General features: G+C 38.5%; 1 protein-coding gene across 2 annotated transcripts in view; it reads left to right on the top strand.

Moving 5' to 3' along the window:
- LOC133639256 (long-chain fatty acid transport protein 1-like) overlaps positions 1 to 8,122 on the top strand; it is a 40,435-nt gene extending 32,313 nt beyond the window's left edge. The window contains exons 12-13 of one of the 2 annotated variants that reach the window (XM_062032441.1): positions 5,533 to 5,679; positions 5,750 to 8,122. In XM_062032441.1, the coding sequence (XP_061888425.1) occupies positions 5,533 to 5,679; positions 5,750 to 5,907 (305 nt within the window). In that variant the 3' untranslated portion in view covers positions 5,908 to 8,122. The remainder of the gene's footprint in view (positions 1 to 5,532; positions 5,680 to 5,749) is intronic. The other variant, XM_062032442.1, reaches the window with a different exon arrangement.
- The last annotated feature ends 4,462 nt before the right edge of the window (positions 8,123 to 12,584 follow it).

The raw sequence follows: 12,584 nt of genomic DNA, 5'->3' as shown, positions 1-12,584 counted from the left end.
GATGAGCATGATTTTTCTTTACGATCTTTCCCACTTTCTGTTACTGAGCATGTTATGTGACAGGTTTGAGGCATTTAAAAGACCTCAAAATGGTGATTTGGTTGCCAAAACAGTAATATTTAGATCACTTTTAGCATGTGAATATTTTTTCCATATATAGGGTTGCTAACTCACAAGATGATATTATCACAATATTTAAATAGCATCTAATGTCCTTGATGTTATGTCGGAAGACAACCACCAAAAATCTTGTCAACAATTGTCCAAATGTTGTCATAAAACCAAATTGACATTACATGAGATTTTCTGATTGTGTCACATGTTCATATACTTAGCCCTGTGGAATGCCCTTCCATCCATCCATTTTCTACCGCTTATCCCTTTCGGGGTGGCGGGGGGTGCTGGAGCCTATCTCAGCTGCAATCGGGCAGAAGGCGAGGTAGACCCTGGACAAGTCGCCACCTCATCGCAGGGCCAACACAGATAGACAGACAACATTCACACTCACATTCACACACCAGGGACCATTTAGTGTTGCCAATCAACCTATCCACAGGTGCATGTTTTTTGGAGGTGGGAGGAAGCCGGAGTACCCGGAGAGAACATGCAAACTCCACACAGAAAGATCCCGAGCGCAGGATGGAACCCAGGACCTTCGTATTGTGAGGCAGACGCACTAACCCCTGTGGAATGCATGCCAGCTATTTTAAAGGGGAACTGCACTTTTTTTAAATTTTATTTTGCCCAACATCCACAACCCTTATGTGAGACAAAAAATACATGTCTTCAATTCAAATTCAATCCAAACAATTTTTTGAATCCCTCAAGGGGCAATTCATTTTGAGCTACAGGTTGTCGTGGTTCACAAAGCCTACATGGCTCACAATAAATAAGAAGTCAATAAATACATAAAAAATACAAAACTCTGAAAAATTTAAAAGTTTAAGAGTCTGAGTGCAGAGGGGGCAAATGTTTTCGAAAAGCGATTTGTTTTACACAATGGAAGGGCATAACGTCGCCCTGAAGGCAACAGAGAGAATTCACCCGCAAGGACATGGCTCTCGGAGGCTAAAATGCTCTTTGCTTTTTCGGAGGATTTGCTGGTTGCAAAAGAAGTTTAAGTCTCTTAGTTTTACTCCGGTAATCTCAAGACTTAACAATACTAGTCAGGCAGTTTCGGTCTTTAACTGAAGGACAGTGAAACCTACAAATACAAGAAAAACACATAAGACTCTCAATAAATGATTGATAAAAACGACAGGCCTGACAGAGAAATAATTAAATTTCCTGAGAAGATAGGCTCCAGCACCCCCCGCGAAACCCAAATGGGACAAGCGGTAGAAAATGGATGGATGGATGGATGGATGAATTCTCTGTTGTGCTCGCTTCACTATAAAATCGGTGTTCACATCAACTTGAGCTGGTCGTCAAAAAAGGTCCCCAAATATTTATATGATGGAACAATGTCAACTTTTTTGTTATGTATGATGCACTCCGCAGAAATGTCCTTCTTACGTCTAAAATCAATAATTAATTATTTGGTTTTAGATACAAACCGTTTCCATATGAGTTGGTAAATTGTGTTGGATGTAAATATAAACGGAATACAATGATTTGCAAATCCTTTTCAACTCATATTCAATTGAATGCACTACAAAGACAAGATATTTGATGTTCAAACTCATAAACTTTTTTTTTTTTGCAAATAATAATTAACTTAGAATTTCATGGCTGCAACACGTGCCAAAGTAGTTGGGAAAGGGCATGTTCACCACTGTGTTACATGGCCTTTCCTTTTAACAACACTCGGTAAATGTTTGGGAACTGAGGAGACACATTTTTTAAGCTTCTAAAGCTTTTAAATCCCTAAATTCCTTGCAATAGCTGGGTGAGAAAGGTTTTTCTTAAACTGTTCAACAATTTGCTCACGCATTTGTTGACAAAGTGGTGACCCTCGCCCCATCCTTGTTTGTGAATGACTGAGCATTTCATGGAATCTACTTTAATACCCAATCATGGCACCCACCTGTTCCCAATTTGCCCGTTCACCTGTGGGATGTTCCAAATAAATGTTTGATGAGCATTCCTCAACTTTATCAGTATTTATTGCCACCCGATTTTTTTGTCACGTGTTGCTGGCATCAAATTCTAAAGTTAATTATTATTTGCGGAAAAAAAAAAGTTTATCAGTTTGAACATCATGTTGTCTTTGTAGCATATTCAACTGAGGGCAGCCTCAACAGCGATGTGGCCTGCAATGGACAACCCTGAATTTGAACATAAAATAGTAACTTACAATGTCCGCTCTAATTGAGCTGCTACACTCAGAATAATCCTCACTTCTGAAATAAAACATACTCATTCTCCGAGGGTCTTACGCTAAATTGTACTTGTTGAGAGTCAAGATGAGAGCCATATAGCATCAAGTTGGTAGCGTGTGGGTTTTCAAAGCTGACCACATCTTTCTACTATACAGGTGAAATTCAATAATTATAATACAGCATTAACTTTGACTAACTCAAACAAAATACAGCAGCAGAAAAAACAGCTCAAGTTCCTTCTTCTTTTGTTATGGCAGGTCGCAACCAACATTATTAGCAGCTCTAAGCTAGTGGTCGGAGGAGCAGTGTGAGCAGACCGATGTGTCACGACCAATCTTCCCTCTAATTTTTCATGTGTGTGAGCAAACGCACAAACTCCCTGAGCATTCAGTGGAGCCCATGTGAGCAACATCAGACACGTGCACACTGTGGCCACACCAGCGTCACACCTGTCCCAAACCTGACATCATAACCATTTTTAAATGTTTTATTAAAATAATTTTCTGATATAAGTGATTTTGCCCTCTTACAATGACAATAACAAAAAAACATGTTTTTCATGACCTATGTGCTAGTATTGTATGTCTGGCTGCGGGTCCTGCCTTTAAAAGAAATGTTACCCCTTTCAGAGATTACATTTGGTTCCTGTAACTTTCTGTCTGTAAAATACATCTTTTTTATTAGCATTTATGATATCTAGTGACAATATTTCATGAATTATATCCTTAGATTAACATTCTTAATAAATGACAGTAAAATAAGCACACATCTGGTTGAGGAGTCAGAGTGTTACAACCTGGCATTTACACATTGTGTGGCGTTGGGGTTGTCCTACTTTTTGTGTGGCCATAAACGCAGCACTGGCTAAGTGTGTTGGTGCAGGTGAGACAGAGCGAGCGGCTTCTGTTGATATGACGGATTACAAAGTTGGTTTAAGCCTGGTTTGTATGGCAGAAAATCACCAGTTTTTATAGATAAAAGTTTTTAATTACTCATGTTTTTGGTGTGGTTACAAACAGTTTTGCTCAATAAAGTGATTGATGGAATTCTTGACCGTAAAGTGTCTCGACAGAGGATAATTGAACTGTGTTGACAAAGATTGTTTTATTCATTGGGGCCACTCTTGTTGTCACTTGTCAGTCACAGAGTTGCATTGAAAAATCATACAGAATAAATTGTAATGTGTTTATTTTGTTTAAAGTTCAGATGGGATTTTTGATTTTCTGCACGGCATTAATAGGCTGTGCGCAGAGGACGCGTGAGCAGTGCGCAATTGCGCAGGCGCACACCTTTAGAGGGAACGTTGGTCACGACACCAGAAAAGTAGTTCCTCTGTGTTAGCTCTTACAATAACTGCTGCTATAGCTGGGGTAATATGCAGGTCACGGCATGTAAATTGTGATTATGTTTTTGTGCGCTTTACAGGCAGAGTAAATGAATCCCAATGACTCGGCCTACATGCTTAGCCGCCTTGTACTAGCAGTTTTTCAGTATTTAGAACGTACAGAAAAAGGTGTGTTTTTGTGGATGCTGGGTAATGTAAAAACAAAAACAAGTGCAGTTCCTCCTAAAAGTGCTATATTCCTCAATCCCTGACGCCTAAAGAGCGGTGCCGGTCGGGGCGTTGACAGCCTGGCCTTTTAGTTTACTGGCGAGCACTGCTCAAGTCTCAAGCAGTGAGAATGTGTGGTGGTGGAATCCACAATAGCACTACTTATTGTACATCTGGGCCTCTGTAACTTTCAAAGTTAAGCATTGGTGCACAAACAATAGTGGGACAAAACACATGGGAATAGCCTGCATAATAAAGGAGTCGTCAAACAGCGTGTATTTTCTTCCACTCTAAAATCATCCATAGATGATAAATGATTGTTGTTTTTTCTGCTGACCGGTCCAGAGTACACTCCTTCACTCAGCCAAAGACAAGTGGGTTAAGATCTAACTCACCTCTAAATCTGAACAAAAATAACTACCGGGTTATAAAGCGCCCTGCCGATGAGAGGGTTTATTTTCATAGAAAAGGTGCACTGGATTATACGGGGTCAAATTATGATTTTTTTTCTTTCTACATTTACACTACTTACTTGTGGTCTGCACAACATTTAATGGTGGTTCTTTGGTCAAAATGTTGCATAGGTTTTGTTTTACAGAACATCTCCAAGCTGCTTTCTGACCGCCTCTTCAGGATGGCGGTCAGAAAGATGACTCGCTATGTGCTTCCATAGCGAGTCTACCGACAGATTTAAGTCAGGACTGTACACTATTTTATATTAGAAATGGCAACAGCGGAGGAGGAATACTCCACAACAAGATGATAGACAAAAAGAAGGAGCTTATTGACTACAATGGCGGATGTACACACATTTTCGAAACTGATACACATCAGCTAGAAGAAATTGGTTTTGCATAATATTGCGAAACAAAATGGCAGATAATATGTCTGCTATTAGGTGTCATTTTGGGGTCCTTATACACACACACACACACACACACCATAATAATACCCATTTGTTGAAGCACTGTACGTCTGACTACTATAATCGTAATGCTCTGTGATCCATCAAGCGATGCGGCTTTGTAGTTTACCAAAGTCGTACTAAAACATTTTGACATATTTTTGAGCACCTTGTGTACTGTTCTACATTTGCAATGAAAAATCAACATTTTTGGTGTTACTTGCTTACAGATATTTGCTAGCGTCGTTTATAGAACAGGCGTCAACCTGCAACCCACACATGTCTCTTGTGTGACTGCCATCTACTGGTCACACTTATATTACACCATGTACCAAATAAAATTGCTTCTCGGTCGGCAAGTGAAGTGTGAAGTTAATTATATTTATATAGCGCTTTTCTCTAGTGACTCAAAGCTCTTTTACATAGTAAAACCCAATATGTAAGTTACATTTAAGCCAGTGTGGGTGGCACTGGGAGCAGGTGGGTAAAGTGTATTTCCCAAGGACACAACGGCAGTGACTAGGATGGCGGAAGTGGGGATCGAACTTGGAACCCTCAAGTTGCTGGCCCGGCCACTCTACCAACCGCGCTATACCGATGTAAGCACAACCAGAACTAATACGTACATCAGTGCACCTGGTTATAATGTAGATTTTTGAGAAAATTAAATGATTTTAAATGTGCCTTATAGTCCTAAAAACACAGTACATGAAATAATAACAATTTTTGCAACATTTGTGTTTGTGTGTGTACAGGTGTGGAAGGTAGGGCCGGTATGGCAGCAATAGCGCATACAGGAGACCACTTTGACCTGAATGCCTTCTTGATTGCCGTACAAAAATCCCTCGCCCCCTACGCTCGCCCTGTCTTCCTGCGACTCACACCAGCTGTGGACACTACAGGTGAGACAACAGAGGAAGTGCAAATACTTTGAGGAAAAGAAAAAAACGCAACTACTTGCTTTATCTTCAGGAACCTTCAAGATTCAAAAGACACGTCTGCAGAAGGAAGGTTACAAGCCGCAAAACTCTGAAGAAAAGATCTACTATCTAAACAGCCTTGTTAGGCATTACGAGGCTGTTACTGATCAACTATATGATGCCATCATAGAGGGACGTGTGCGACTATGAAACTACCTTTGGAAGGACTTCAAGAATATGCGGAAACACCAACTATGCAAGTAATGACCATAATATATTACTTTTTTTACAATCAAACAGTTGTTAGGTGTCATGCGTCATGTCTTATCCAATTTAAACGCAGTAAGTTACCTGTGTGCAATCACAGTGACGTTTATCAAAACTTTTACACTTTTCTAAACAAAAAAAAAAACATCCAAAAATAAATACTGACTACTGTATTTTTCGGAGTATAAGTCGCTCCGGAGTATATGTCGCACCGGCCGAAAATGCATAATAAAGAAGGAAAAAAACATATGTAAGTCGCACTGGAGTATAAGTCGCATATTTTGGGGACATTTATTTGATAAAACCCAACACCAAGAATAGACATTTGAAAGGCAATTTAAAATAAATAAAGAATAGTGAACAACAGGCTGAATAAGTGTACGTTATATGAGGCATAAATAACCAACTGAGAACGTGCCTGGTATGTTAACGTAACATATTATGGTAAGAGTCATTCAAATAACTATAACATATAGAACATGCTATACGTTTACCAAACAATCTGTCACTCCTAATCGCTAAATCCCATGAAATCTTCTACGTCTCGTCTCTTACGTGAATGAGCTAAATAATATTATTTGATATTTTACGGTAATGTGTTAATAATTTCATACATAAGTCGCTCCTGAGTATAAGTCGCACCCTCGGCCAAACTATGAAAAAAACTGCGACTTATAGTCCGAAAAATACGGTATTTTGATTTAAAAAGATTAGTTGTGATATAAGGGTGTGAGTGGTCACCTAGTGACATTTTTGTCACATACTCGCACCTCAAGTGGCAGAGACCGTAGGCGACGTGCATGAAATGCAAACATTTGCAATGATCCAGCTCTGGAGGGAAGGCGAGGCTGGCATATACAGTATATCTCTTTGATTAGCGATCAGAAGCAGGGGAGTCTCTGGTCTTAGCGAGACAGCGCTAAGACCAGAGTGGTAGAGCCAAACAGGAAGTGAACTGAAATAAGCAATAATAAACACAAGAGTAAAAGTCAGACCTGGCGTGACAAATTTATTCAAATGTGCACGTAGCTGCTTTGCAATCGGTTCAATAATTGTAGGCTTGATCACTTTAGTGCACTTGAAATGTATAAAAAAAAAAGAAGCTGGGCCTGATGAGAGTTCAAGCTGATGATTATACCCTAAATATATCTTAGCCGAATTAATTTTTTTTATTAGCTCTTTTACTGCCATCTTGTGAACATGTGAATTACTGCAAAACATCTTTCAACAAAGTATTGGGATTATACCCATTATACCTGTACAGGAAGAGTAAATAACAAATATAACTTTCTGTTAAGTCCTTCATTTTTTTAATGCTGTCAGTAAAAATGTTTTTGTCTATTGATCCATAAGAACATTGGTGAGGTCAGAGGTCACCGAGGTGTAGTTCTACCCCAAAAGGTGTTTGACGGGGATTATCCACACCACACTACCTGGACCTTGCTTTTTTTCACTCATACTGGCCTCGGTCCCCACAATGTCGGAACTACGGAATGGTCCAAAATATATTGGTAAGATGAAGAACGGACATTTTAAGGGGTCGAAGAAACAATATTGGTGTAGTTATGTCCTTATAGCAGGCGATGTCAAACTGGTTTTCATTAAGGGCCACATCGCAGTTATGGCTGCCCTCAGCATGTAACAACAAATATATATGAATTTGCCCATGCATTTGATTATTATAGATATTTTTTCATGTACACTGTAAACAAATATTTAGATTTTACAGTAAACAGTTGGTAATTCAATCACCAGAATTTTACTGTGAAATATAAAGTGTTTTTTTACAACCTATTACGGTAAATGGAAAAACGGTAGTGCTGTTTTTTTACGTAAACAATTCGCCAGAATTTTGGTGGCTTTTACAACAAATTTTTGTACATGGAAAGACAGTAGCACTGTTTTTTTTTAATTCTGGCAACAGAGCTGTCAGTTTTTTACTGTTCAAAAAACTTGGTACAGTTTTTGCATTTATAGCAAACAACAATTATCGTATTTTTCGGAGTATAAGTCGCACCTGCCGAAAATGCATAATAAAGAAGGAAAAAAACATTGGAGCCCGCCAAACTAAACTGGCACCTCAGTCGACAGAATTTTACCGTAAAAATGTACAGTAATATGCTGTAAAAACTACCGTAAATGTAATCTAAAATCCATTGTCATATTTACGGCATACAACTTGGTGGATAGCTTGCTTTAAGTCAAGCAGATATTTAAGTATTTATTTCTATTTAGAACAAAATAAATGGTTTGAAAATTCTGAAAATATAACATTTGTTGCAATATTGGATACTATTAGCTTAAAAGGTATGTAATTTCCTGCAGTGCATATATTTTTTTCTGTTGAAATGGAACGAAATACATTTAGTAAGAAAATATCAGGCATTTTATTGACGCATGCTAGTTCCAGGTGTTCGCTGGCCATCAAAAATAATGTGACGGGCCAGATCTGGCCCCCGGTCCTTGAGTTTGACACCTGTGCCTTATAGTGTGGTGCTCTGCAGAATTTATTGGTGAGCACTGTCACAATTTACACCGTGTACTTGTTTTCAGTTTCTCATAACTTGTGTGTGAATGAACACATTCAACTTGAACAAAAACATCTGTTTGCAATGTGTATCTACATAGGATGAGAACAAGCTGGAGCAGTGGTCTCTCAGGAAAACTTACTAAGGAAATGTTACGTGAGAGGGGCTCCTTAGAGATGTCAGCTGTCACTTGATATCTACGAGCAACTGTTTGGCTTCATGACAGCTTTGTTACCCGACACAACAACACTAGTCAAGCAGATTGTGTATGCGGTAGATAGATATGCAGAGGTTACAGTAGGAAGAGGATTCATACGGCCCTATTTGTCACGGTTTTCCTGACACATTAATATGTGAGGAGTTTTTTTTTATTGAGACTTGTATTAGTAGGTTGCACAGTGAAGTACATATTCCGTACAATTGACCACTAAATGGTAACACCCGAATAAGTTTTTCAACTTGTTTAAGTCGGGGTCCACTTAAATTGATTCATGATACAGATAAATACTATCATCATAATACAGTCATCACACAAGATAATCACATTGAATTATTTACATTATTTACAATCAGGGGTGTGGAGGGTGGGGGGGGGGTAGGATATGGACAGCAAGTAGTGGACATAGAGAGAGAGAGAGAGAGAGAGAGAGAGAGAGAGAGAGAGAGAGAGAGAGAGAGAGAGAGAGAGAGAGAGAGAGAGAGATCAAAAGGCATAAGAAAAAGTATCTGCAACTGTTCGGTGGTGGGGAGGAGGCGGTGCACTATCTACTTTAGCCGCCAGATGGCAGTAGAGTATCGAACATCTTTAAATTGTGTTTTGTGGTATTAGTATTAGAACCGGCCCACAAGCCACAGCCCCAGGGAACCCATCATAAAAATGGGGTCCCATAGTAAATTTTTGGGGTCCCACTTTTTTGTAAGCGTTTTGAAAACAAACGATAAATGTATGCATTATGCGTTACTTAATTCATTAAAAAATAATACAAAAGAAAACACATTTTTATGCATATGTTAATTTATTCAGTTATAAACATTAATTCACTTTCTTCTTACCTTCATGGATCTAAACTTTACCGCTGCCGGTATTTTTTTCTATATTTTTATTGTAATATTTGTTCTATTTTTGGCCAAAGTAAGACAAAGAAAACAATCTGAAGTTGTCTTTATTTTTTAGTTTTAATGCCATGATTTTAATAGTCCTGCCCGCGTGTGCACAGATTTTCCTCCATGCGGCCCCTGAGCTAAAATGTGTTTGACACCCCTGTCTTAGTGATTTCACTTGATCAAACCTTTTCTATATTTCACACTACAAAATAATAAAAGTATGTACTATGATTCATACTGATATCGTATCGAATTAATATTGGTGTCGGTCAATACTAAAAGCTTCGGTATCGGTAAGAATATCAAGTAAAAAGTTGTATGGGGACACCCCCGGTCTTTGTTGGAGTACGCTTATAAAACCAGTACGTGGACAGACGTTGCTATCACCATCGCTTCCCACACCTTACTGCTACATCTGGAAAAACGAGGAACATATGCAAGGTTGTGGATTACCGTTGTGCTAAAATACATCTTCCCTAGCAGACTGCTGGACAAGATGTCCGACCTAGAACTCCATCATAGCATCTGCCTAAGATTACAGGACTTTTGAACCAACCGACCACAGTCGGTCAGGATCCCACCTGTTAAACCTGCTCACCCTCAGGGAGACACTACAGTGGAATTAACCACTAAACTGTTACATATCGTTTTTATTCTCAAGCCACCACCAATGATGCATTTAAAACATAAGGCTTGTGTAATACAAAACCCAAAACCAGTGAAGTTGGCACATTGTGTAAATGGTAAATAAAAACACAATACAATGATTTGTAAATAGTTTTCAACTTACACTACCGTTCAAAAGTTTGGGGTCACCCAAACAATTTTGTGGAATAGCCTTCATTTCTAAGAACAACAATAGACTGTCGAGTTTCAGATGAAAGTTCTCTTTTTCGGGCCATTTTGAGCGTTTAATTGACCCCACAAATGTGATGCTCCAGAAACTCAATCTGCTCAAAGGAAGGTCAGTTTTGTAGCTTCTGTAATGAGCTAAACTGTTTTCAGATGTATGAACATGATTGCACAAGGGTTTTCTAATCATCAATTAGCCTTCTGAGCCAATGAGCAAACACATTGTACCATTAGAACACTGGAGTGATAGTTGCTGGAAATGGGCCTCTATACACCTATGTAGATATTGTACCAAAAACCAGACATTTGCAGCTAGAATAGTCATTTACCACATTAGCAATGTATAGAGTGTATTTCTTTAAAGTTAAGACTAGTTTAAAGTTATCTTCATTGAAAAGTACAGTGCTTTTCTTTCAAAAATAAGGACATTTCAATGTGACCCCAAACTTTTGAATGGTAGTGTACCTGTATATTCAATTGAATGGACTGCAACTGAGAAACTGATTTTTTTTTTGGCAAATAATCATTAACTTAGAATTTAATGGCAGCAACACATTGCAAAAAAGTTGGCACCGGGGCATTTTTACCACTGTGTTACATGGCCTTTCCTTTTAACAACACTCAGTACTGAGGAGACCCATTTTTGAAGCTTTTCAGGTGGAATAATATTCCATTCTTGCTTGATGTACAGCTTAAGTTGTGTGATGTATGAATGGAATATAATTAATTTTCTTAGTATGTATTGATTTGATATACAGTAATACCTCAACTTACAAGCTTAATTGGTTCTGTGACGAACCTCTTAACTCAAAATACTTGTATCTCAAATCAACGTCTCTTATTAAAATACAATGAAATCAATTGAATTGGTACTTGCCTCCTCCAACAGTACAATTACCTAACATGCCTTTTAAAAAGAAAAACAAACTTTTAAAATTACACATAGTGTACAAAAACAATACAATAGAATGTACTACTAACAACTACAGTAGTTTTATTAAGTTATGTTATATTAATGTACAACATTTACCTTGGAGAGTGGACTTATACTGTATCTCCTTCCAGCTGCTTCTCTGTCAAATACACCATCAGCAGCTTTTTGTTATATTTTGGATAAATGTCCACCGTTAAGATATTATTTTAACACCCCGGGCTGAACGTTAGACTCCTTCTGCTTCAGTATGTTGCCACACTAGGCCATATTCTTACTAATGGTGGGGATGTTTGTAACTCAAATTTTTCCTTGAAACTTAAAGCATAAACAATTAGCCGAGAGACTGCTCTTATCTCAAAACACTCTTAAGTTGAGGTACAACTGTACTTCTGATGGGTTCCGTTTTACTTTGTGCTTTAAATATAGTTACAATGACAATAAGAGTATCTATTTACAGTCGTGGTCAAAAGTTGACATACACTTGTAAAAAACAAAATGTCATGGCTGTCTTGAGTTTACAATCATTTCGACAACTCTTAATTTTTGCGATGGAGTGATTGGAGCACATACTTGTTGCTCACAAAAACATTCATGAAGTTTGGTTCTTTTATGAATTTATTATGGATCTACTGAAAATGTGACCAAATCTGCTGGGTCAAAAGTATACATACAGCAATGTTAATATTTGGTTTCACTGCAATAAGTCGCTTTTGGTAGCCATCCACAAGCTTCTGGTGGAATTTTTGACCACTCCTCTTGAAAAAATTGGTGCAATTCAGCGAAATTTGTTGGTTTTCTGACATGGACTTGTTTCTTCAGCATTGTCCACATGTTTAAGTCAGGACTTTGGGAAGGCCATTCTAAAACCTTAATTCCAGCCTGGTTATGCCATTCCTTTACCACTTTTGACACGTGTGTTTGTCCTGTTGGAACACCCAACTGCGCCCAAGACCCAACCTCCGGGCTGATGATTTTAGGTCGTCCTGAAGAATTTGGAGGTAATCCTCCTTTTTCATTGTCCCATTTACTCTCTGTAAAGCACCAGTTCCATTGGCAGCAAAACAGGCCCAGAGCATAATACTGCCACCACCATGCTTGACGGCAGGTATGGTGTTCCTGGGATTAAAGGCCTCACCTTTGCTCCTCCAAACATATTGCTGGGTATTGTGGCCTAACAGCTGCATTTTTGTTTCATCTGACAT

Source organism: Entelurus aequoreus, linkage group LG22 (genome assembly GCF_033978785.1).
Source record: "Entelurus aequoreus isolate RoL-2023_Sb linkage group LG22, RoL_Eaeq_v1.1, whole genome shotgun sequence".
In the NCBI taxonomy this organism is placed as follows: Eukaryota; Metazoa; Chordata; class Actinopteri; order Syngnathiformes; family Syngnathidae; genus Entelurus; species Entelurus aequoreus.
Note: the sequence above shows the minus strand (reverse complement) of the source record. Positions and strands in the feature narration are given on the sequence as shown.